The sequence below is a fragment of the Scyliorhinus torazame genome, chromosome 8, assembly GCF_047496885.1.
Source record: "Scyliorhinus torazame isolate Kashiwa2021f chromosome 8, sScyTor2.1, whole genome shotgun sequence".
Taxonomy (NCBI): domain Eukaryota; kingdom Metazoa; phylum Chordata; class Chondrichthyes; order Carcharhiniformes; family Scyliorhinidae; genus Scyliorhinus; species Scyliorhinus torazame.
In genome coordinates, this window is record NC_092714.1 from 180,471,377 (window position 1) to 180,499,105 (window position 27,729).

Here is a 27,729-nt window from a genome sequence, read left to right on the forward strand (position 1 = left end):
GTCCCTGCTGGAGGTGACCTGTAAAGCCACTAAGGGTAATGGTATCCGTAGTGGGCCTGCAAAAACTGGTCTTCCGGACTTGTCCCAAAGGGTATCGCAAACCCAAGTTGGGGCGCCCGAACACCGTCAATCGGTGCCATTCATGGCCGAATTATCTGGTTGGGCGCTAATGCCAGGCATCGTTTCTGGGGGGGGGGGGCATTGCATTCTCGGGCATAATGTCCTTCGTGTCCACAATTGTAGCATTCCTGTGTCTTGGGGTGTGGCACTGTACCTCGGCCTTCATTTACCCATGCGGGGTCTTGGTGTGCCTTTACTGGGTTCATGGTGGCGTCTACTCTCTCGTGTTCTGTCTTTTTCAGTACCGACTGTTCCCAAGCTTTGGACAATCGTTTCAGGACCCACACTTCATTGTGCGCTGGGTCTGAGGGGGTCATAATTAGTGCATGCCTTCTGTCCTGCCTCTGTGGCGTGGGACACTAACGTACGGGTCCATTTGGCCGTACTGTCTACCGATAAATGGATGCGGGCTAACTCACCAAATACAGCAGTAAAATGGATCCAAAGGCATCCAGCAAACGCTGTTGGGTGCTCTCCCTTTTTCTGCCTGCAAAGGTCGAGTCCGTCTACCGGATCTCCTCTGTTATATCCTATGGCGTCTAAAATGGCCGTTTTCATTTCTTGGAGGCTACCTCCTCCTACATTTTGTGGGTCAGGAAGGACTGAACTAACAGACGGGTCGAAGCACATGACTATGAGCTTAACCTGCTCCGGCTCGTCTAAACCATACATCAGGGTTTGCTGTTTTACACTAACTCGAAAAAGTGATGTGGTTCCGATGTGGGGTGGAACGTCACTATCTTCTCGCAGGCATCTCGTAACTGGGTGATCGATAATGGGGTGGTGTATACAAAATCGGGTTGGCCTTCCGTGGTAACCCTGCGCTGAGTGGTAATGGGGTTCATTAGGTTGGTTGCTGCCTGTGCAGTCGGTAGTGCGGGTGCTTTTCTTTTCGGGGCCCGGGGGGGGGGGGGGGGGCTTTATTTTGATTCTCGGTCTCACTTACGTACCGTTGGGCCGTTTCGCTGAGTTCCTGCCAATCGGGCCATCTTCCTAGTCCAGCTGTGGGCCAAAGGTGTCTCTAAACCTATTTTGAACTGATAGCAGGGTTCAATTTGCTGCCTGCATTTGGCATGATCCACCGAACTCTGCCTGTGTTCTGTGGTGGAACTATGGAGTGCTCGGAAGGCTGCTTTTAAATCATCACATTGTTTCTTTAGGATCTGTACCTGATTCTCGGTCTCTTCTCTTACCAGTACAGCACGCGGTGTGTCCTGGTAGGCCTTATCATATTGGATTTGGAAGCTGCTGAGGTGGGCAAAACAGGATTGTTGTGCCCTCTTGACATCATCCATTTCCTTGTCCCTCGCTGCTAACTGCTCCCGGAGCTGTACATTTAATTTCTCGCACTCACTTAAATCTCCCTCTCTACTTTTCTCTTTCTCCTCAAGCTGCTTGCGGAGCATCCTCACAACCTCCTCTGTGCCTCACAATTGTGCCAGACAGGACATGATTGCCATCGGCTTACACAATCTTAGCTAAACTCTTTTTATGGATCTCGGTCAGGCTGTCCCACCAAGTCTGTCCTATGCTGCCAGGACCTGTCTCTTCATTGGAGCAAACTTCCGACCATAGGGGCCATCCTTTCCCCTTTAGGTATTTTCTGATCTCTTCCTCCCAAATGGGGCACTGTTCTGATCTCTTGGTCGCTGCGACCTCGGGCTCTTGTGCACGCATAAGGTGTTCCATTGCCTTCATGGCCATCCCTACAAATACTTCTTTTTACCGGAAATTTGGAACAAGGGGGAATAAAGCGGTGGTGCAAACACTGGTACGGCTTACGCTATTTTCCGGTTTACGCAACTCCCGAAAGTTTCACGCAACAAAATCTATTGAGTTTACCTTGTATCCCATTGTTAGTACGCATGCAAATTACACACTTCCGAATTCTGGAGGTTTGATCGATACTGGTTTCACTTGTGGTTTCTTTTTCTTTGCCAATTTGGATTCTAATTCAAATGCTTTTGTGGGTTCTCTCAGTGACACGGTCACTTCTGGGTCGAGTACAGTCAGATGTCGCCAATAACTGTTGCCGTTTTCTCTTTACTCTGCTCTTTACTCTGGCTCTGTTCCAATTAGGGGAATCAGTGAATTTGCCTTCATTCTATATTGTCCATGCCCGAATGCTTAGAGTCGCCAGGTATCGAATGATACCACCACAAGTTTCAACCGGCTATCGATGAAAGAGCCAAACATCAGTTAGTTAGTTCAAGGTCAAGGGTACTTTATTTACAATCAATCATGCAACAGAAACACTACTCGTCAACTACACCTATTACTAAGACAACCTGTACTTAACTTCGGGCACCCGGCTTAGGTCAGGAAACAGTGACCGCTGTTCAATTCTGGATCTCTTGGGTTCGAAGTGGTAACTGCTGCTCGGCTGGGCTCGGCCTTCTGGTAGTGGGCGTTGAACTCGAACTTGCTTCTGGTGTTGCTGCAGTTGGCAATGGCCATTACCGGGGTACCAAGGCCAAAAGAGAGCAAGCTTATGGCGAACTCTTCCTTTATACTTGGGGGCTTTCGCACTCTTTTGGGCAGTCCTTCGATTTGGGCCTTACTAATTGGGTGATCCCTGATCACTCCGTTCGATTCCTTAGCCAATAAGTGGGCGGGGATCTGGATGACTAGCGTGTCTCAAGTGGTCATTGACCCCATTGTTTGTATTTCCCTTGAACAGGGAGTGGTGCCGAAATGTCTGGGACTGTCCTGGTAGCTGGAGTACCAGTCCTTTGTGCTGGGGGAGATGGGCCATCACCTGCTAATCGGCCCGATTTAAAAAAAAAAAAAAATTTTTTAAACAATTTTATTGAGGTATTTTTTGGCATTGTAAACCGTTACAGATAACAGAAATGTGCAAACATCAATATAAAACAAATACTTTCATCAAACCATACTGCACATGCCCGCTCCTCTCCCCTAGACACTACCCGCTTATTTATCCCTCCTACTCTAATCTCCCCCCCCCCACTGACGTTCACTCTCCCGCGAAGAAGTCGATGAATGGTTGCCACCTTCGGGCGAACCCCAGTACAGGTCCCCTCAAGGCGAACTTAATTTTTTCCATACCCAGAAAACTTGACATGTCCGAAAGCCATAGTTCGGTCTTTGGGAGTTGAGTCCACCCATGCCAGCAGGATTCGCTGCCGGGCGTTGAGGGAAGCAAAGGCCAGAACATCTGCCTCTTTCTCCCCCTGGACTCCCGGGTGTTCCGAAACCCTGGAAATTGCCACCCCTGGACTCATCACCACCCTTGCTTTCAGCACCTGGGACATGACCCCCGCAAATCCCTCCCAGTACCCCCTAAGCTTAGGACATGCCCAAAACATGTGAACGTGGTTCGCTGGTCCTCGCGCGCATCTAGCGCACTTGTCCTCTACCCCAAGGAATTTGCTCATCCGAGCTACCGTCATGTGGGCCCGGTGAACGACCTTAAATTGAATCAGGCCGAGCCTGGCACATGTTGCGGCTGAGTTTACCCTACTCAGGGCTTCCGCCCACAGCCCGTCCTCCATCTCCCCGCCAAGCTCCTCCTCCCAAATGAGTTTCAGTTCCTCCGACTGGGACTCTTCCCCCTTCATGAGCACCTTGTAGATATCCAAGACTCTACCCTCTCCTCTAGAGACTATCCTGTGCTGGATCCCTATTGGCTGGAGGTGTGGGAAGGCTGGGACCTGTCTGCGTACAAAGTCCCGCATCTGTAAGTACCTAAAGTCATTTCCCCATACCAGCCCAAATTTCTCCTCCAAGACCCTCAAACTTGCAAAGCTCCCCTCCAGGAACATATCGCCCACCCCCCACACCGCCATGTTCGAAACCCTCCATCCATGTTCCCGGAGGCGAATCGATGGTTATCACATATTGGAGCCCAGACAGACGCACCCTCCCCCCCTACATGTCTCCTCCACTGGCCCCATATCCGCAGGGCCGCCCCCACTACCGGGCTGGTGGAGTACCTGGCCAGCGACAGCGGTTGGGGAGCCGTGACCAGGGCTGCCAAACTGGTGCCCCTGCACGAAGCCGCCTCCATTCGCTACCAGATATACCCCGTACCCACCATCCACTTCCTTATCATGGCTGTTAGCCGCCCAGTAGTAGTTGATCAGACTCGGCAATGCCAGTCCCCCCTCGCTGCGGCTCCTTTCAAGCATCACCTTCTTCACCCGTGGGGATTTTCCCGCCCAGACAAAGCTCATGATGATTTTGCCAGTCCTTTTGAAGAAGGACCGTCGGATGAAGATTGGGAGGCACTGGAAGATGAACAGAAATCTTGGGAGGATTGTCATCTTTACAGTCTGCACCCTCCCCGCCAATGACAGCGGGAGTGCATCCCATCTCCGAAACTCCCTCTTCATTTGTTCCACCACTTTAGTCAAATTTAACTTATGCAACCTGCCCCAGTCTCGTGCCACCTGTATTCCCAAGTACCGGAAACTTTCCTGCACCAGCCTAAATGGCAGCTCCATCAGTCTATTCTCCTGGTCCCTTTCCTGCACCACAAACATCTCACTCTTGGCCGTATTTAATTTGTACCCTGAAAACCGGCCGAACTTCCTCAATGTTTCCAGTATATTTTCCATCCCGGCCAGTGGGTCCGACACGTACAGGAGCAGGTCGTCCGCATAGAGAGAGACCCTATGTTCCACCCCTACGCAGCTCTCAACGCCATCGCCAACGGCTCTATGGCCAGCGCGATCAGCAACGGGGAGAGTGGGCACCCCTGTCTGGTCCCGCGATGTAGTCTGAAATAATCTGACATTATCCTGTTTGCTAATCGGCCTGATTAACATGCTAATGGGATGGGGTTTTGATACCGTCTGGACTTTGCTGACGAATATGCATTTCAGGCTCAGAACCTGCCTGACTCTTGGCTTGCCCATTTTACCCATCAGTCTTTGCCTGTTGCTCTGTGCTTAGTTGGAAGTGGCCATGTCAGATGGCTACACTACTTTCAAGTTACTCAAAATAATAGGATTCCGAGCATCACTGGTAGAGATTCATAGGGCAGCACGGTAGCACAGTGGATAGCGTTGTGGCTTCACAGCGCCAGGGTCCCAGGTTCAATTCCCTGCTGGGTCACTGTCTGTGTGGAGTCTGCACGTTCTCCCAGTGTCTGCGTGGGTTCCCTCCGAGTACTCCGGTTTCCTCCCACAGTCCAAAGACGTGCAGGTTAGGTGGTTTGGCCATGCTAAATTGCCCTTAGTATCCAAAACGTTTAGGAGGGGTTATTGGGTTATGGGGATAGGATGGAAGTGAGGGTTTAAGTGGGTCGGTGCAGACTCGATGGGCTGAATGGCCTCCTTCTGCACTGTATGTTCTATGTCTATGTAATATATTTATCAAGTCGATGATATAGAATATTAACAATAATTAAACATACATTTAACAACAGCATTTAAGTTTTTAACCTGGGGGTTCCACATGATAACAATAAACTCAGTGGCTGATCAGGTTTTATATTAGAGATCTCTTTCCCAGCAACTAGTTTTTTTATAACATTGCTTTTTACCCCAATCTAGTATAACATTATGACTGCCAATGATTTCAGTTTTACAGGACAGCATGGTGGCGTTGAAGTCCCAGATTTGATCATTGCTCTGGGTCACTGTCCGTATGGAGTTTGCACATTCTCCCCGTGTTTGCGTGGGTTTCGCCCCCACAACCAAAAGATGTGCAGGCTAGATCGATTGGATTGCCCCTTAATTGGATAAAATGAATTGGGCACTCTAAATTTATTTTTAAAAAATGATTTCCATTTTACACATCCTGATTGATCTGTTAATCAAATCCTTAAACTCAAGCGAGCGGCACGGTAGCACAGTTAGCACTGTTGCTTCACAGTGCCAGGGTCCCAGGTTCGATTCCCGGCTTGGTCACGGCTGTGCGGAGTCTGCACGTTCTCCCAGTGTCTGCGTGGGCTCCAGTTTCCTCCCACAAGTCCCGAAAGACGTGTTTGTTAGGTGAATTGGACATTCTGAATTCTCCCTCTGTGTACCCGAACAGGCACCGGAACGTGGCGACTAGAGACAGTAACTTCATTACAGTGTTCATGTAAGCCTACTTATGACAATAAAGATTATTTAAAAAATCAGGTGCATAAAGCCTTTGACGGTTTATAAATTTATGACACTCCTGCACAGGTGTTAGTTTTTTTCCATTCTATGCCATATCCCTTTCAAAACTATCGCTTTCCCAGGTGATCTTTGCGTACAGCTGTTTATGCTTAAATACAACCACCATAAAACGGTCAGATCTTTCCGGTGACTATGTGAAGTTAACACACAAGTAATCTACAAGAGGCTGTTCTCACACCTACATGCCTCCCACGGTCTTGTTAGAGGTTATGCCCATAGGATTAATCAAACAGATAACAAGAACAGTTACAATTGAAAAGATATTGTACACAGTTTAAAGTAATTGTCATGCGAGAGTACCCTTTAAGAAATGGGTGTTTAAGAAATGGACCTTTAAGAAATGGAGCTGCTCATGTTACTGGAGTGATGTCAGAGTGTGGGTGGAGCTGAGCTCCACTTCTGCTCTTTTAGTTTCACTTTGAGAAAAGCTTGGGTGTGTCTGTGAGCTGCACTGCTGTTGATCTCTGCCATCCAAAAACTATCTATGGATCATTTGGTGAATTCCGAAGAAGTATAAATGTTTTCAGTCTTGAATGTAAACCCTGATGTGCTCCTGTTTGGAGGTTAAGTCAAGTCTTTTGGATGGTAAAAGGACATCATACAGGTTATTTAGTGTGGTATTCTTTGGGGGATGTATTTGCTTTACTGGTTACTAAGATATTCACTGTTTGTTTTAAAAAGGTTAACTTGAGTTCATAGAATAAACATGGTTTTGTTTTAAAAAAACACGGGTCTATTTTCTGCTGTACCATACCTGTAGAGTAAGCAGTGTGCTCCCCATACCACAATCTATGAAAAGTTGTGGGTCAGGTGAACTCCATGGTACACTTTCGGATTCTCTAAACCCTGGCCCATAACAATTGGGGGCTCGTCCGGGATAAAAGTCTATCTTTTGGATTGGCTTAGTGAACTTAAAGACAGTGAAGCGTGAGCATATTGTGGTTGCTTTTCTGGTGTGGTATTTTAGTTTAAGTGGGGAGTGTGTTGTGGACAATGGCTCTTTCAGAGGCTGAGAGGTTTTTTGGGGTGGAGACGGTCACATGCGGTACCTTACGGACAGAGACTAAAAGCAGATGGTTAGATTTGGCAAAAACATGGCAGTTGACATTACCTTACAAAATGCGAAAAGATGAGGTAATTATGGCGGTGGTTGAGCACTTAAAGTTGCCTGAGATGGAGTTTGACTCATTGGAAATGGCATAAATTCAGTTGCAAATTAAACAAATGGAACATGAGAGAGAATTAAAGCAGCTTGAATATGAAAGAGAGAGAGAAGAGGAAAAGGAGAAGAAAGGAGAAAAGAAAGAATAGTCCTAGCAGAACAAAAAGAAAGAGAAAGGGAGATACAGATCAAGGAAAAAGATAAAGAGAGAGTTTGAACTTCAGAAAATGGCCATGAAACATGACAGTCAGTTAAAATTAGCAGACGTAAAGGAAAACGTACAGTTGGACGATAGTGATGAGGATAGTGAGAAAAAGCGTCAAAGTCGAAGGCTTGGTGGGAATCTATTTAAATATGTCCAAACATAGCCAAGGTTTGATGAGAAGGAGGTGGAAGTTTTTTTCATTTCATTTGAGAAGGTAGCTAAACAAATCAAATGGCCACAGGACATGTGGGTATTACTGATTCAAACAAAGCTGGTAGATAAAGCTAGAGAAGTGTTTGCATCACTACCGGAGGAGGTATCTGGGACGTATGGAGGTCAAAAAATCTACCTTAGGTGCATATGAACTAGCGCCTGAAGCTTACAGACAAAGGTTTAGAAATTTAAGGAAAGAATTTGGTCAAGAATACATGGAGTTTGAAATGCTCAGAGTAATTTTGATAGGTGGATAAGGGCTTTGAAAATGGACCAAACGTATGAAGCTCTCAGAGAAATTATACTTTTGGAAGAGTTTAAAAATTCAATTCCTGATGTAGTGAGAACTCATGTGGAAGAGCAGAGGGTTAAAACTGCGAGAATAGCAGCCGGAATGGCAGATGATTATGAATTAGTTCATAAATCAAAGCTTGGTTTCCGACATCAGCTTCAGCCTGTGAGGGATAGAAACTGGGGACATGAGAAATACTCAAGTGGTAAAGGTAAAGGTGATTTGATGGGAGATAAGGAGAGTGTATCTCAGATTAAAAAAGAAATCCAGGAGGGTGGAAATGAAATGAAAAGTTTCAAATGTTTTCACTGTAATAAACTAGGGCATGTCAAGTCACAGTGTTGGTGGTTGAAGGAAAGCACTGGGAAGGCTGATGTGGTAAAACAGGATAAGACAGTGGGGTTTGTTAAAGTGGTAAAGGAAAGCACAAGTGAAGCGAAGGAGGTGCAAAAGATTGTACAGCCCGATCAAGAGGTGATTGATAAGAAGGTGCCAGATGTCTTTAAAGAATTTACTTGTGTGGGTAAAGTTTACTCATGTGTATCAGGAGCAGGTAAAGAAGTCACAATTTTCAGAGAATCGGGAGCTAGTCAATCTTTAATGGTGAGAGATGAGGAGTTTTGTAGTCTGGGAAGAATGTTGCCAGAAAAGGTGATAATATGTGGAATTCAGAGTGAGAGGAGTAGCGTTCCATTATATAAGGTAAGGTTGGAAATTCCAGTGAAGAGTGGTGAAGTGGTAGTAGGAGTAATAGAGAAAGTATCTTGTCCAGGAATACAGTTTATCTTGGGTAATGATATAGTTGGATTGCAAGTGGGAGTGATGCCTACTGTGGTTGATAAGCCAGTGGAAAATCAGACAACTGAAGTGCTGAAGGACGAATATCCTGGGATTTTTCCGGATTGTGTAGTAATAAGGTCGCAAAGTCACGGGTTAAGACAAGAGGAGAAATCAAAGAGTGAAGATAAAAGTGGAAGTGCATTTATCAGAAACGATTTTTGATCAGATGGTTGAAAAAGAACAAGAACAGGTGGAGGATGAGGCGGATATTTAAAGTTCAGGAAAATTGGCGGAGTTACAACAAAAAGATATAGAAATAAAAAGGATGCATCAGAAAGCATACACGGAAGAGGAATCTGAGTGTATACCAGAGTGTGATTACCGTAAAAGTAATGTCTTGATGAGAAAATGGAGACCTATACATATGCAGGTGGATGAAAAGTGGGCAGAAGTTCATCAAGTAGTATTGCCGGTAGGGTATAGAAAGGAGGTGTTGCGAGTTGCACATGGGATACCAGTGGGAGGTCATTTGGGGATAAGGAAAACTCAAGCTAAAATCCATAAACATTTTTATTGGCCTGGACTACATAAAGATGTAGTTAAATTTTGTCAATCATGTCACACATGTCAAGTGATAGGGAAACCTCAAGCAGTGATAAAACCAGCGCCCTTAATACCCATTCCTGCATTTGAGGAACCTTTTTCAAGGATCCTAATTGATTGCGTAACACCGCTTCCTGAAACAAAAAGTCGGAATCAATATCTTTTGACTGTAATGGATGTGTCTACTTGGTTTCCAGAGGCCATTCCAGTATGTAATATTACAGCTAAAAAGATTGTGGAGGAGTTACTTAAATTCTTTACTAGATATGGACTACCCACAGAAATACAATTGGATCAAGGATCAAATTTTACCTCAAGGTTATTCAAAGAAGTAATGGATAGCTTGGGAATAAAACAATTTAAATCAACTGCGTGCCATCCAGAATCGCAAGGAGCGTTAGAAAGGTGGCATCAGACATTAAAGACAAATGTTGAGGGCTTATTGTCAAGATTATCCAGAGAATTGGGATAAAGGAATTCCATTCGTACTGTTTGCAATTAGGGATGCACCTAATGAGTCAACCGAATTTAGTCCTTTTGAACTAATTTTTGGTCATGAGGTAAGAGGACCACTTAAATTGATTAAGGAAAAATTGGTGAGTGAGAAATCGGAAATTACATTATTGGATTACGTGTCAAATTTTAGGGAACGATTAAATAGAGCAGGTGAATTGGCTAGACAACATTTGAAAGTTGCACAAAATATGAAGAAACGGGTAGCGGACAAGAAATCCAAAGATCGTAGTTTTGCCAGTGGAGATAAAGTTTTAGTGTAGTTACCAGTGGTAGGTGAGCTTTTAAAAGCTAGGTTTTGTGGACCGTATCAAATTGAAAGGAAATTAAGTGAGGTGAATTATGTGGTAAAAACACCAGATAGAAGGAAGACTCACCGAGTGTGTCATGTGAATATGCTTAAAAGGTACTTTGAAAAAGAGGAGAGAAAAAGGAGGTTTTAATGATTCTAACTCAAAGTGACAAACCAAATCCAGATGACTGTGAATTTGACATACCTCAAATTAAATTGGAAAATGAGGATGCTCTTAAAAATTGGGATAAATTGTTGAGTTATCTTCCAGAGAAACGAACTGACCTGAAAGAGTTATTGATATCATATGGGCAAGTATGTAGAGATAAATTGGGAAGTACTAAAATGGCTACACATGATGTAGATGTGGGAAATGCTGTTCCGATCAAACAACATCCATATAGACTTAACCCTTTAAAATTGGCACAGGTTAACAAAGAGATTGAGAGTATGCTTAAAAATGGCATTATTGAAGTGGGTTGCAGCCAATGGAGCTCACCCATAGTGATGGTACCAAAACAAGATTGTACCCAACGGTTGTGTGTGGACTATAGAAAGGTTAATGCAATTACAAGTACGGACTCTTATCCTGTCCCACGTTTGGAGGATTGCATTGAGAAAATAGGACTCAGTTTTTATTTCCAAACTGGATTTCCTTAAAAGGTTACTGGCAGGTACCTTTATCCGAAAGGGCGAAGGAGATTTCAGCTTTTGTGACTCCAGATGGTATATACCAATTCAAAGGCATGCCATTTGGCATGAAAAACGCCCCAGCCACATTTCAACAGTTAACAAAGTTGTTTCAGGATTACCTATTGTGCGGTATACATAGACGGTCTGGTAATTTGCAGCCAGGCACGGACAGAACATTTAAAACAGCTGATGGAGTTATTTGATCGACTTCTGGAGGCAGGTTTGGTGATAAACCTAGCCAAAAGTGCATTTGGAAAAGCCCGAATCACTTTCCTCGAGGAGTTTTCGATACCCTCAAGACAAAGGGAAATAATGCGATTTCTTGGCATGAGTGGATTTGATCGAACATTTGTGCAAACGATTTGTCGTGGGATTGCTCCACTGATGGACTTGCAGAAGAACCGTCGCAAAGTTCAATGTACAGCGGACTTTCAACAGGCATTTGACTGCCTGAAAGCTGTGATCACCAGTGCTCCTGTGTTGGAGAATTACAAGGGACTCTGTGAACTAAATTATCTGACTTTAAAGAGAAATGCCAAGGCGTAGAGAAATGGACGGATCATGAAGAAACCTTCTTGTTCAAAGAGACCGTCAATTGAGACTGATTTCAGTTGGAGGAAGAACGGGCAAAATGGACTATATTATTATACCTGTTTGCGTGTGTTGTTTTTTGAAACGAACAAGTATATTTACTGTGTGCATTTCTTAAAGGATAGTGCAAAGGTGAAAAATGAAACCATCTTGAAGTTGATGGGGTTTTTTTTCTTGGAGGGGGGGGGGTCATGTGTCATGTGAGAGTACCCTTTAAGAAATGTTTAAGAAATGTACCTTTAAGAAATGGAGCTGCACATGTTACTGGAGTGATGTCAGAGTGTGGGTGGAGCTGAGTTCCACTTCTGCTTTTTTAGTTTCAGTTTGAGAAAAGCTTGGGTGTGTCTGTGAGCTGCACTGCTGTTGATCTCTGCCATCCAAAAACTATCTATGGATCATTTGGTGAATTCCGAAGAAGTATAAATGTTTTCAGTCTTGAATGTAAACCCTGATGTGCTCCTGTTTGGAGGTTAAGTCAAGTCTTTTGGATGGTAAAAGGACATCATACAGGTTATTTAGTGTGGTATTCTTTGGGGGGTGTATTTGCTTTACTGGTTACTAAGATATTCACTGTTTGTTTTAAAAAGGTTAACTTGAGTTCATAGAATAAACATGGTTTTGTTTTAAAAAACCACGGGTCTATTTTCTGCTGTACCATACCTGTAGAGTAAGCAGTGTGCTCCCCATACCACAATCTATGAAAAGTTGTGGGTCAGGTGAACTCCATGATACACTTTCAGATTCGCTAAACCCTGGCCCATAACATAATATAAAGAGAGATTCCATTTGATTAACCCCTCATTAACAAGGACAGAAACTGAGCAAATGGAGGATCAAACTGTAAACCTGCAGCTTGCAAATCCTTGGTTCCAACTTACACTATACCTTTGTAAAACTGAAGTCATACTTTAAACCCAGCACTCATTTAATTTGACATAATATTTTAATTTTAATGATTAATATCACTGAATCCTGGATATATCTTTGTTAATAATATAATCTTTATTATAGTGTCACAAGTCAGCTTACATTAACACTGCAATGAAGTTACTGTGAAAATCCCCTAGTCACCACACTACGGCGACTTTTCGGTTAAAACGAGGGAGAATTCAGAATGTCCAATTCACCTAACAAGCATATCTGTCAGGACTTGTTGGAGGAATCTGGAGCACCTGGAGGAAACCCACGCAGACACAGGGAGAACATACAGACTCTGCACCCAGTGACCCAAGCCGGGAATCAAACTCCAGTCTCTGGTGGTGTGAAGCAACAGTGTTAACCACTGTGCTAATGTGCCGTCCCAATTAGTTTCAATTTGGATCATTTCATATTGAAATATAGCAAGACATTTTTTCAATAATGAACAGTTACAAATTATTGCACAGTTAAAGGGAAAACCTTTAATTCACTATTCCAGTGATGCAACAGTAATATTTTCCAACATTGCTGGCTGCTGGGGCACAACTTGGATAGCACAGGATTGAGGTTCCCATTATTAGTTTTATCCAGGAAAAACTGGACAGAAGCAGGGCCATTTAACACATTTCTAAGAAGACTTACCTGATATTTTTATCATTGTTTAATAAAAATCTACCCAAAATATTTACAGCTAGAACCTGAGAATAAAAAACACAAAACTTTGGTTATTACAGCATTCACAACCGACATATGATTCAATAAACATATTTATCAATTGTTACCCGTTTGTTTCACCAATTCAGGCAATTAAGTGCTTGTTTGCGTGTGTTGTTTTTTGAAACGAACAAGTATATATACTGTGTGCATTTCTTAAAGGATAGTGCAAAGGTGAAAAATGAAACCATCTTGAAGTTGATGGGGTTTTTTTCTTTTGGGGGGGGGGGGGGGGGTTCATGTGTCATGTGACCCTGCCCCTGAAGGTGGTGACAGACTGGTTATTGTTCCAAAAGAGCTGGAAGCACTTGTGTTCCATAAAAGGAGAATCCGAGTTTGATCAGTTTAGAAATACTATGACAAAGTATTTGGCTGGGACAAACATCCTCGAAAGGGGGTTGCTAGTTCTGTTGGTGCAGGGAGAGGAGGTTTTAACTGGATTGGCAGGTGGATGGGAACCAGAGGGCAAATTGAGAGCAGGGAATGGGAGATGGAAAATTAGTGAGTGACTCAAACACAGAAACAGTACAGGTTAGAAAGTGTACAGCACAGGGGTTTGGTAGAGTTAAAAAGATATATATGCAAATGCAAGGAGTATAGCAAATAAAGCCAATGAGCTATGGTCAGGGATACACAAACCAGCATGATGTCATCGCTTTAACAGAAACTTAAGAGGGGTAAAAATGGAAACTCAGCATCCCTGGATATTTTGTTTTCTGGCAGGATAGAAGAGTATTAAAAGGTGGGCATGACCTTCCATCCATCATAAGATAAGTTGGGATGTTTGCAGATGACTGCACAATGTTCAGCACCATTCCTGACTCCTCAGATACTGAAGCAGTCCATGTTCAAATGCAGTAAGACCTGGACAATATCCAGGCTTGGGCTGACAAGTGGTAAGTAACATTCACTCCACACAAGTGTCAGACAATGACCATCTCCAACAAGAGAGGATCTAAAAATCGCCCCATGACTTTCAATGGCATTACCATTGCTGAATTAGAGTCTGTCCATCATCTGCAAGCCACAAGTCAAGAGTGCAATGGAATACACTTCACTTGCCTGGATGAGTGCAGCTCCAACAACACTCAAGTAGCTCGACACTATCCAGGACAAAGGAGCCTGCTTGCTTGCTACCCCTTCCACAAACATTCACTCCCTACACCACCGATGAACAATGACAGTCATGATTACCATCTGCAAGATGCACTGCAGGAACACACCAAGTTCCTTAGGCAGTACCTTCAAAACTCTCAACCTCCACCATCTAGAAGGACAAGAGCAGCAGATATCTGACAACACCACACCTGATGGTTCCCCTCCAAGTCATTCACCACCCTGACTTGAAAATATATCGCCATTCCTTCACTGTCACTGGATTAAAGTCCCTCCCGGGCAGCACGGTAGCACAAGTGATTAGCACTGTGGCTTCACAGCGCCAGGGCCCCAGGTTCGATTCCCCGCTGGGTCACTGTCTGTGCGGAGTTTGCACGTTCTCCCCGTGTGTGCGTGGGTTTTCTCCGGGTGCTCCGGTTTCCTCCCACAGTCCAAAGACGTGCAGGTTAGGTGGATTGGCCATGCTAAATTACCCGTAGTGTCCATAAGGGTTGGGAGGGGTTATTGGGTTGCGGGGAAAAGGTGGAAGTGAGGGATTAATGTGGGTCGGTGCAGACTCGATGGGCCGAATGGCCTCCTTCTGCACTGTATGTTCTATGTAATCTATGTAATCTAACAGCACAGTGGGTACTTACACCTCAGGGACTGCAGCGGTTCAAGAAAGCAGCTCACCACACCTTCTAAAAGGCAACTAGAGATGGGCAATAAATGCTGGTGTAGTCAGTGATGCCCACATCTCGTAAATCAATAACAAAGTAGCATTATTGGTTAAAGAATCAATTACATCGACGAGGAGGGATGACACACTAAATGAAGCATATGAGGCCATATGGTTTGAGCTCAGAAATAAAAAAGGGGCGACCACGGTGCTAGGAATGCACTATAGGCTCTCAAATAGTGGAAGGGAGTTAGAAGAGCAAGTATGTAGGCAAATTTCTGAGTGCAAAAACAGGGCACTAATCGTTGGAAACGATTGGGGTACGGACAGTGTGAAGGGCATAGAGGACACTAAATTCTTGAACTGCATTCCAGATAACATTTTTAGCCAACACTTAAGAGGTCCAACGAGAGGGGGCATGAAGGGAACTGGCTATTTCTGATAGGTAAAAGGGTAATTGATTTAGCCATTTTAATGTAAATACGAAAGCCCAGTTTAAAATCCATTTTAAAATGGATTTCACCACTACAAAAACACACAGCTTGCAGAATTTGCAGTGGCAAAGCACAGAATTTGAAACATTCAAAAGCTAGCTAAAGTTTATGCAACATTTTACTGATATTATAAACTGACCATTGTCTAATGAACAGAATTGCAAAGGTTATGCAGCCATACCACAATCTGATCAAGATCGCCATGACTACATGAACCCACCATTGTTCAGAATACAGATAATAGCGCAGTCAGCAATAAAACCAGTCAAAGCTAGAATTGATTAAAAGAATATATCACATTCCAACACACACAAACATCTAAAAATGCAACATATCCGAATATATGTTGCACATTGATGATTGACAACTAACCATCCAACCAAATGCATTTGAAACCCATCCAAACCAATTAGCACATTGCAGGGGTAGGGACAGATGGAGTCAGACTGATAACATTCTCTTTAAACATAGAGGCCCTGGCAGCCATTTTCCATCCAGGATCACTCTATACCTTTTACTTAACTACTTGCTATCCTTATTTCGTATTTTCATATTTCCACTCTAACTCTTGAAGTTCACGCAAGCTGTTTTGCTTTAAGCAAAGAACCATTATTGTATTTTTAAAGTCAAATCTATTGTAAACCATTAAGCCAATTATTTCTCTTAAAGTCTTTTGCTGGCAAGGGCTTTATTGAGAACATTTGATTTGTAACCGCAAGAAGATTTCAGTCTCTCAATTATAATCAATAGACACATTAAAAGATTTTTATATCGCATCCGAGAAGTGTAACTTAAATTTCTACTGAGTTTTGAAGTGTATACGAGACTACACTTACACCCCACGGTAGATTCCTACCGGGCACAATTCTAGATCCATTTTTGGTAAATGAAGCTGGGCAAGTGCAGAAGCAGCAGTGGGGGACCATTTTGGAGATAGTGCCTGTAATACAGTTAGATTTGGCATCATTATGGAAAAGGACAAAGATAGAACAGGAGTAAAGTTCCAAATTGATGGAAGACAAGTTTTACAAAGCTGAGACGTGAACATGCGAAGTGCACTGCACAGCTACAAGAAAAATATTGTCAAATCAGTGGGAGGCATTCAAAGCAAGATTCTACAGGCACATTGTAGACATGTCCCACAAAGAAAAAGGGTGGTACTGCCAAATCTAGAGCCCCCGATTGTCAAGAAGCATACAGGGTAAGACAAAGCAGAAAAATAAAGCTGATGACAGTCACAAAAATCTTAATACTGTAGAAAGCCTAGAGTATTGAAAGTACAGGAGTGAGATAAAAAGGGAGATTAGGAAAGCAAAAAGAATATAATAAAAATATTGGCAGGTAAAATCCAAGAAAACCCAAAGATGTTTTACCAGTATATTAAGAGCTAGAGAATAATTAAGGAAAAGGTAGGTCTTATCAAAAGTGTAAAAAAATCAGAAAATGTATGCATGAAAGCAGAAGATGTGGGCAGGGTTCTTATGGAGTATCTTGTTTTGGTCTTCACTAAGGGGTGAATAATGCAGACATTCAAGTGCTGTGTGTAAAATATTAGATACAATAAGCATAAATGAGAAGTCTGGAGGGACTGACATCTTTGATGGTGGATAAATCACCAGGACTGAACAGATTGTATTCCAGGCTGTTTAAGGAAGCCAGGAAGGAAATAGTGGATGCCCTGAGGATCATTTTCCAATCCTCACCAGATACAGGTGAAGTGCCAGGGGATTGCAGATCTGCAAACATTGCAGAACTATTTTTTAAAATGTGTGAGGGATAGGCCAATCAGGAGTGTAATGGAATACTCTCCACTTGCCTGGATGAGTACAGCTCCAACACTCAAGAAGCTTGACACCATCCAGGACTTCAGAGATGGGCAAATTATCGGAGACAGTTCTGAGAGACAGGATAAACTGTCACTTGGAAAGGCATGAATTGATCAGGGATAGTCAGCATAGTTTTGTTAGGGGAAGATCATGTCTTATTAACTGGAAATAATTTGAGGAAGTAATGAGGATTGATGAGGGTAATGCAGTGGATGTTGGCTACATGGTTTTTAGTAAGGCATTTGACAAGGTCCCACCTGGCAGACTGTTCAGAAAAGTGAAATCCTTTTGAGATACAGGGAAATGTGGCGAGCTGGATCCAAAACTGGCTCAGCGACAGGAAACAAAGGTCGATTGATATTTTTGCGAATACAAAATGGTTTCCAGTGGCATTCCACAGGGCTCAGTGTTAGGGGCGTTGTTGTTTGTTTCATATGTTAATTAGCTGGATTTAAATGTGAGAGTCATGATTGGGACTTTTTCAGATAACACAAAAATTGGCTGAGTAGTGAAGAGGATAGCTGTTGGCTTTAGAATTATATTAATGGTTTGGTTGAGTGGGTGGAAAAGTGGCAAATGGAATTCAATTTGGAGAAGTATGAGGTTATGCATCTGGGGAGGGCAGACAAAACAAGTAATACATAATAAACAGGAGGATATTGAGAGAATAATAGAGTAAGTGACAGACCTTGGGAGTGTACGCCCACAAGTCACTGAAGGTGACAGGACTGGTGGATAAGGTGGTAAAGAAATCATAACCAATGCTTTCCTTTATTGGACGAGGTATTGAATACAAAAGCCGGGATGTAATGATGGAACTGTATAAAACGCTGGTTAGGTCACAGCTGGAGTTGTGTGTACAGTTTTGGTCACATCACAGGAAGGACATAATTGCTCGAGAGAGTAGAGGAGATTCACAAGAATGCTGCCAGGGCCTGAAAATTGCAGCTATGGGGAAAGATTAGATAGGCTAGTTGTCTGCCTTAGAACAGAGGAGGGAGGCTAAGAGGTGACCTAATTGAGGTGTACACAGTTGAGGAGCCTAGATAGAGTAGACAGGAAAGACAGGGATCCCCTAGCTCAGGATTCAATTGCCAGGAGGCATAGATTTAAGGTGATTGGCAGAAGGATTAGAAAGGACATGGGAAAAACTTTTCACCTATTGAATGGTCCCTCAGCCCGAATTGGTGGTTGAGGCAGAAACACTCAACCTGAAGTGCTGCAACCTGCAAGGCTACAGACCAGTGTTGGGAAGTGGGATTAAAGTGAGCGGCTAGTTTCTTTATTTTGCTTCTTTATGGCTGGCGCAGACACGATGGGCTGAATGCCCTCTTTCTGTGCTATAGCCTATGTTCTATGGCTGCTGACACGGATGGAACTGCACGCCATTATCAAAAGAAGCAAGTTAGGCAAAAGCCATGTCGCAAATATTACGATTATTAGCCTCATGTGGGGGCTCAAATAATAAATGAGCTTCATGATCATAAATAGCATCCTTTGATCTAGAGATTATCTTGTAAATTATCTATTATTCTTAAATTTAAAATATTATTTTCATCCATACATTATATTTGTGTCTTCTTTGCTGGGAAGGCAGACCTTTGATAGTGCTTCCCTCATTAACAACTGGAGCACAATAGGGATGATTGACATCAATGTCCTATCCTCTCAATTGGGGAAACATCTTCCCTTACGCCTAATGCAGATATTCCCACAAGGAGTTGATGATATTCCTACAAGGAGCATAAACCTGGCAATGTGACAACCATCGTAGTAGATACTTGCATCCGGCAACTTAATGGCATCACTCTCAAGCAATGCCCTGCAACTTTATGAAATATTGGGGGTTTTTTTTGAAGGAAGATAAAGCATTCACAAACGCTTGGATAAATGTGTTTTCACGTTTCCTGCCCTCTGTGGTGCTATGGATGGTGACAATCCAATCAGTCAGTTTTGGGAGACCATTGAAGTCAGGTTTCCTGCTTGGTCTGGTATTTCAATATGGGCCATCACTGTAAAGTCTTCCACCTCCAAGTGTACATTCAAACACTCCATCACCCCTTGTAAGAAGGGACTGACCTCTGCTGGATGCCTCCAATGTTTGTAGTAGTATGTCTGTGCAGGCAGACATACAACTGTAAGCAACTATCCATGATAGCCATAAAATTGAATTATAATGCTCTGTAGTTGCTAAAAAGGCTCCCTCCTGTCTAAGCATTCACTGTTGCTGACAATAGTCCCACGGTAGCTCTCTATTCCTTATTCAAGTAGCCAGAGCTCACATACATGTCCAAGTGAGTGATGTCAGATTGAGGGATAGCACAAGGATAGCACAATTAAGTTCAATGCTATTCTTAGCTTTGTTCACCCATTTTCACTTTCTCATACATAAACTGTAAGGTAGCAGGAGTAGTAATGCTGATTAACATCCCACTTCCCCTAATGCCAAATTAATCACTCCAACTGAGAGAGCAGCTGAGTTCAACACATACAGCGAAGAATGGAATGAAATTTCCTGGTTTTGTTTACAGATAAACAACAGTCATTGGAAGGTAATTGTTCCATCCAGGGTTAGAATGATTTAATTGGTTTGCTTCAGTATATTTCAAAACAAGATAAAATCAATAATAAGCAAATCTCACTTACCCTCAATCCACTTTCAGACTTAATATCCATCACTGTTAACACAGTTTCATACAAAATAGCATTGCCTACATTTTTACTGGTTTCAGTGTTAGTTGCAACCTAAAATGAAAATATAAGATAACAAAATTACAACATTTTTAAAGGTCACAAAGCACTAACTACAGTTTGTAGGACAATCAAGTTTAATTACATGTCTCAATACACATGCCAAGCAAAGCTCTCAGGTGATCAGCTACTGATCATTGTGAAAAACCTGGCTATTATAATAATCTTTATTGGCACAAGTAGGTTACATTAACACTGCAATGTAATTACTGTGAAAAGCCGTTAGTTGCCACACTGGCGCCTGTTCGGGTTCACAGAGGGAGAATTCAGAATGTCCAATTCACCTTACAAGCATATTTTTCGGGACTTGTGGGAGGAAACTGGGCACCTGGCGGAAACCCACGCAAAAACAGAGAACGTGCAGACTCCGCACAGACAGTGACCCAAGCCGGGAATCGAACCAGGGACCTTGGCGCTGTGAAGCAACTGTGCTAACCACTGTGCTACCGTGCTGCCCAGAAATTATTCCACTGGGACTCGAAACTAGGACCTTCTGCTTGTAATGCAGACGTGATAACCACGACACCATGAAACCAGTTAAACAAACTGAAGCGCCCAACGTGGGGTTCAAACCCACGACCTTGGGATTAAGAGTCCCGTGCTCTACCGACTGAGCTAGCCGGGCATCGCAACCTCACTGTAGATTCAAATTGTGCAGCTTGTGCCCAAAATTTCAGAATAGAAGGGGGCCTATAAACCTCCTGGAGTGGTTCATAATATTAAAAATAAATCTCTTATCCTGTGGTGCTCTAAAATAGTGCCCGTTTCCAATTATCCCAAATGTTATTCCTAGATATCTCTATTTTATTAATATAACAGTCATACAGCTGAATACGGATCAAGCAGGTTTCAGTGCCTTCACTTCAAATAACCAAGACACCCTCCCCCTCAGTAAAATAACACTGATTTTCTCCCCCCCTCCCACCAAAAGAAACTGACAAACATTTACAGCGATAAATAAAACAAGGGATGTCTGTGGACTAGTTATTTCCCCACCACCTTCCTCCTCTCTGAAAAGTTGGGTCCCCAGTAGAGTTTAATGTCCATCCTTCATCTCTGTACCATCATTGGGAGTGCTGAAAGGCTATCTGGTCATGGAAGAATCACAGCCAAGCCTGATCCTGTCGTCACTCAATGTTCACAAGTACATTTTTGTGCAGGTGCAAGCTCTCTGTAGTGGGAACTAATTACTGATTTTTCTCTTCCCTAGTTCAGGGATTTTTTTTGGGGGGGGGGGCAAGCACTACCAAGGCCAAAATCTTGACAGATATGGGATGAAAGCTGGGACATTCTGGTCCATGATTTATTGATCTTGATTACATGGCAATCTACACAGAAGATTGATCTGAAGAACCAGCAGATATTTCAATATTTAAGTTCGGAAGACAAATTGTGAACTACGGGCACTTCAGGGCTCCAGTAATTTAGTGATTTCGAGAATCTGCCATAACCGTGGTCTCAGCATCAACATGGAGTGAAACTTGCAAGGTCGGACTGTTAAACTACCAAAATGATACCACACCCTTTTAATCAGCTATCTACAATTTTGTAATAAAAATGTTACTCAATAATCTAGGTGATTATTAGACACAAGTGTGTTGAATTAACAGGAATTAATGTTGTGACGTCATTAAAGAACATGATCAAATATGACTGGCATTAGAACACTTAAGGCAATTCTATTGCAGCTTGGAGATCAGAAGTGCAGTGTGCAATAAAATTTAGGATGTCTCTGGTTGCATCGCAATGGGTAGAATCGATTATGAATGCTCCTAACATCCCTGCCTTGTTCGTTCAACCAGTTGCCACTAGGATTGACGGTGTTGAGTCTGCACATTCTCCCCATGTCTGCGTGGGTTTCCTCTGGGTGCTCCGGTTTCCTCCCACAGTCCAAAGATATGCAGGTTAGGTGGGGTTACAGAAATAGGGTGGGGAGTCAGCCACGGTAAAGAGCTCTTTCAGAGACGGCGTAGACTCGATGGATTGAATGACCTCCTTCTGCACTGTAGGGATTCTATGGGATTAAGTATTTTAAAAATCAGTCTTCAAACCGCTCAATCCCCGCCCGCCGCCACCCCCAGAACCCTGCGTCCATCCACTCCGGAACAAACCTGTGATTCCCGCAAATCTAAGCCCAAACCGAGGCATCTTCCAGCCTCAGGTGCTGCTACCACTGTCCACACACCCTCGGGGCAGCCACCGCTACAAGACATGTGGAGTACCTGGCTGGCAACAACAGCAGAGGCGCCGTCAATAACATCCCTAAATTAATGTCCTTACAAGAAGCCGCCTCCATCCACTCCCAAACGAGCCCTTCCCCCACTACCTACTTCCTGACCATGGCCATATTTGCTGCCAGTAGTTGTTCATCAAATTTGGCAAGGCCAGCCCTCACCTCCCACGTCCCCACTCCAGCAGCACCTTCTTCATCTGTGGGGCTTTTCCCACACCCACAAACCGCGATGAATGCATTAATTTTCCTAAAGGCGGCCTTTGGAATAAAAATCAGAATGTTCTGGAACACGAATAGAAACATGGGAGTACCGTCATCTTCACTGACTGCACCCGCCCCACCAGCAACAATGGGAGCACATCCCACCTCTTCAATCCCCCTTCATATGCTTCACCAATCGCATCAGATTCAATTTCTGTAGCTGCTCCCATCCCCACATCACCTGGATGCCCAGATACCTGAAACTCGCCCCCACTACCTCACCCAACCTCCTCTCTTGCCCCCTTACCTGGATCGGAAAGACCTCTCTTCCCCTGTTTAACTTATATTCAGGGAACCGGCCGAATTCCACTGAAATGTCCACGTACCTCCAATATTTTTCAATTAGTCCGATTTCTAAAGCAACAGATCGTCCGTGTATAGCGAGACTTTGTGCTCCACCTCCCCACTATCCCTTTCCAACCCCTGGACGCTCTAAGCACCATTGCCAGTGGCTCTATCGCCAAGGCAAAGAGCAATGGGGAGAGTGGGCATCCCTGCCTCGTTCCACGGTTCAGGCTAAAATACCCCAAAATCACCCAGTTCGTCCTTACACTCTCTGCCAGTGTCCAATACAACACCCAGACCTAAGCTACAAACCCCTGCCTGAACCCCCCAGTACCTCCCACAAATATTCCCATTCTACCCGATCAAAGGCGTTCTCCGTGTCCATAGCGACCGCCACCTCCACATTCCATCAATCCGAATGCATTATAACATTCATGATGCGTAGATGGGGTGAGCACAGTATGAAGTCTTACTACACCAGGTTAAAGTCCAACAGGTTTGTTTCGATTCACTAGCTTACGGAGCACTGCTCCTTCCTCAGGTGCTCCGTAAGCTAGTGAATCAAAACAAACCTGTTGGAATTTAACCTGGTGTTGTAAGACTTCTTATTATAATTTTCAACAAACGCCGAACGTTAGCCGACAGATGTCTCCCCTTTACAAACCTCATCTAGTCTTCCCCTATCACCCACGGCACACCGTCCGCAATCCGCAAGGCCAGGACCTTTGCCAACAGCTTGGCGTCTACATTCAGCAGTGATATCGGGTAGTAGGACTCTCACTGCTGTGGGTCCTTATCCTTCTTCAAAATTAAACAAATTGAGGCCTGTGATAATGTGGAGGGAGCTCCCCCTTCTCATTAAATGTCCTTACCAGCAGGGGCCCCAGGTCTCCCAATTCTACCGGGAAGCTATCTGGGCTCAGGGCCTTCCCTGCCTACATCGCCCCAAACCCTCCATCACCTCCTCCAGTCCAATGAGTGCTCCCAACCCTCTAACAGGTTTCCGCTCCACCTTGGTGAATTCCAACCCGTCCAGGAATCGCCGCATCCCTTCCTCTCCGGTTGGGGGCTCCAATTCTATAAAACTCCTCAAATACCCCATTTACCCCCACCAGGTCCAGTACCACTCCATTCCTCCCGTCCTTCACTCTTCCAATCTCCCTCGCCGCCTCCTGCTTCCTGAGTTGGTGGGCCAGCATCCTACTAGCCTTTTCCCCATACTCAAACACTGCCCCTCTGACCCTCCGCAACTGCCCTACTGCCTTCCCCGTGGACACCAGCCCAAACTCCATCTGAAGCTTCTGCCTCTCCTTCAACAATCCTACCTCCGGGGCGTATGAATACCTTCTGTCCACCCGCAGAATCATGTCCACCAACCCTGCAATCTCTTTTTGCTCCTCTTCTCCCTATGCACCCGGATCGATATGAACTCCGCCCTAACCCCTGCCTTGAGCGCTTCCCACAGCGTGCCGGCCGAGACCTCACCTGTACCATTTAGTTCCACATACCCCCGGATGGCGGCCCTCACCCGATCACACACCTCCACCCTACAAACGAGGAAAAGGTCCAAAAAAAAAAAGCCTTGAGTGGGAGTTGTCAAATGTGCGGCCGTTCACATTTTGATCACCAATGGAAGTCGGATTATATAAGTATGAAGCCTTTTAATGAAAGGACACACCTGAAGCATTAACCCATCTTTCCCTTTCAACGTTAATTCACCTATGTACTTCCAGCATGCTTTCTTTCCCTCATTAATTGGCATTTCTTCATGAAAGGAAATTAACTTTTCTTCAATATCACCATTACTGTGGAGGACTATGTCTGCTTTCAACCTGTTGTACTTTTGATGCATTTTGTTGACTGAGCTGACTCGTATTCTTTTTAAGGCGCTATTAATCTTCACAGATTTTTTAAAACCTACATTAGTCTGGTGAGCCCACTGACTGCAGTTAGCAAAACAACCCTCTATCCTTGGCAGATCCGGAAGCACAGGGGTGGGATAGGAAGGAGGTAGGCTGGAGTTCAGGGTATAAATGGTTAGGAAAGCTTTCATTGGCAAGAAACAGTTACATCCAGGGCACTGATCTCTCTATTGCTGAGAGCTGCAACGTTTCCAGGAATTTCTTGCTTCCCTTAATTTTCTCTTTTTCCAGCTGTTTGCTGCACCTTCGTTTTATGAGCATCATTCCCATGACTTACGGACCTATTTTCACAACTTTGTTCTTTTGCGCTGATTTAAAAACTGTCTCAAACAATTTTGATAGTTAATGACTTGACTTCCACCCTGTTGTTCTTACCTACCATCACGACACCAGTCAATTCCAGCCCCATTTGATCCAGAGTTGCAACACAGGTGAAATGAGATTTTGTTTGAGGTCCTTGGTTGAGCCCACTAAACTCAGTCACCTGGTCTGTAACTTTTCACAAGTAACTTTTTAGTATGTACAGTATTATAATAAATGGACAGAAAATGTAACTGACTATCTCAGATCGGGTGAGGGCCGCCATCCGGGGGTATGTGGAACTAAATGGTACAGGTGAGGTCGCGGCCGGCACGCTGTGGGAAGCGCTCAAGATGCCCCTTTCCAACCCCCCTTTTCTAACTTCCACTCTCTCTATATATTTATACATACACACACAAACAACACAGAAGCAAAAGAGTGGTGGAAAGGGAAAGAAAATACTCATAAATAAAGGATAAGAGATAAGGATCTTTGATACACTGGGATGATTTCTAGTTAGTGCCTTTCTGAAGTTCAGCTTTCACTTTGATAATCCTAAACCTAGAAGGAAGAAGTATGATGTAGTAGCTATTACGGAGACTCGGCTGCAGGATGGTTGGGACTGGGAACTAAATATACCTGGTTATAAAGTTTACAGGAGGGACAGGGAAGATGGCAGACGGGGTGGAATAGTCTTACTGTTTAGAAATGCTATCACCTCAATGGTGAGGGAAGATACAATGAGGGGAAAGCATCCAGTGGCGACCATATGGGTGGAACTGAGGGACAGAAAAGGATCTAAAACTGTAATGGGTGGTGAAGTTCTGACGTTTTAGAGTGTATAAATGCAGAAATGAGGCAAGTGTGTAACAAAGGCAGAGTAGTATTAATGGAGATTTTAACTTGCACAGATTCGGAGACGCATACAAGCATCTGTCAGAAAGGTAGTGAATTTCAGAATGAGTCCGGGATAGTTTCCTACAGTAATATGTTCTAGATGATAGGCAATATGTTCGAGGTGATAGGCAATAAGAGATTTAGTTAGGAGTAACGAGCCAAATTTAATTATGAGCCTGTGTGAACATTTATCAACTAGTGATCACACATGATCGAATTCAATGTAGCGTTTCAATGTGAAATGTACTAATCATCTACTAAAATTTTAGACTTGGGTACGGCTGACTTTAACGAGATGAGACAGACTGTCCATGGTTAACTAGGAAGTTCTATTAATGAACATAAGGACATAAGAACTAGGAGCAGAAGGCCACCTGGCCCCTCGAGCCTGCTCCATCATTCAATGAGATCATGGCTGATCTTTTGTGGACTCAGCTCCACTTTCCAGCCCGAACACCATAACCCTTAATCCCTTTATTCTTCAAAAAACTATCTATCTTTATCTTAAAAACATTTAATGAAGGAGCCTCAACTGTTTCACTGGGCAAGGAATTCCATAGATTCACAACCCTTTGGGTGAAGAAGTTCCTCCTAAACTCAGTCCTAAATCTACTTCCCCTTATTTTGAGGCTATGCCCCCTAGTTCTGCTGTCACCCGCCAGTGGAAACAACCTGCCCGCATCTATCCCATCTATTTACTTCATAATTTTATATGTTTCTATAAGATCCCCCCCGCATCCTTCTAAATTCCAACGAGTACAGTCCCAGTCTACTCAACCTCTCCTCGTAATCCAACCCATTCAGCTCTGGGATTAACCTCGTGAATCTCCTCTGCACACCCTCCAGCGGCAGTACGTCCTTTCTCAGGTAAGGAGACCAAAACTGAACACAATACTGCAGGTGTGGCCTCACAAACACCGTATACAATTGCAGCATAACCTCCCTAGTCTTAAACTCCACCCCTCTAGCAATGAAGGACAAAACTCCATTTGCCTTCTTAATCACCTGTAAACCAACTTTATGCAACTCATGCACTAGCACACCCAGGTCTCTCTGCACAGCAGCATATAGAACATTTAACATTACAGCGCAGTACAGGCCCTTCGGCCCTCGATATTGCGCCGACCTGTGAAACCACTCTAAAGCCCATCTACACCATTCCCTTATCGTCCATATGTCTATCCAATGACCATTTGAATGCCCTTAGTGTTGGCGAGTCCACTACTGTTGCAGGCAGGGCATTCCACGCCCTTACTACTCTCTGAGTAAAGAACCTACCTCTGACATCTGTCCTGTATCTATCTCCCCTCAATTTAAAGCTGTGATCCCTCGTGCTAGACATCACCATCCAAGGAAAAAGGCTCTCACTGTCCACCCTATCCAATCCTCTGATCATCTTGGATGGCTCAATTAAGTCACCTCTTAACCTTCTTCTCTAACGAAAACAGCCTCAAGTCCCTCAGCCTTTCCTAATAAGATCTTCCCTCCATACCAGCATGTTTTAATATTTTATCGTTCAAATAATAATTAATGGGTCCAATGACTGAAGAACAGTGGAGATAAAGAAGCATTTAACGAGGTACAGAGCGAGTATATACCGCTGAGTGGAAAAAGCTCCAATTCACAGAAACAAAAATAGCCATGGACAACTAGTGGTTAATGACAGCATAAAACAAAGAAAGGGCTTACAAAATGCAACATATAGTATAATTTTTGGACAAATGGGATAGATACAAATGGGATAGAGCTTGGATTA

At 43.8% G+C, this 27,729-nt stretch overlaps 1 protein-coding gene and 1 non-coding gene across 3 annotated transcripts in view; both read right to left on the bottom strand.

The window, feature by feature from the left end:
* The window catches only part of LOC140428291 (AP-1 complex subunit gamma-1-like), a 263,950-nt gene that overhangs the window by 129,513 nt on the left and 106,708 nt on the right, over positions 1 to 27,729 (bottom strand). For both annotated transcript variants that reach the window (XM_072514604.1, XM_072514603.1), the window contains exons 9-10: positions 19,971 to 20,069; positions 13,159 to 13,214 (exon numbers count right to left, since the gene is read on the bottom strand). In XM_072514604.1, coding sequence (XP_072370705.1) covers positions 13,159 to 13,214; positions 19,971 to 20,069 — 155 coding nt within the window. The remainder of the gene's footprint in view (positions 1 to 13,158; positions 13,215 to 19,970; positions 20,070 to 27,729) is intronic.
* Positions 20,628 to 20,700, bottom strand: trnak-cuu (transfer RNA lysine (anticodon CUU)). Its single transcript has one exon. It is a non-coding gene; the product is annotated as a tRNA-Lys (tRNA).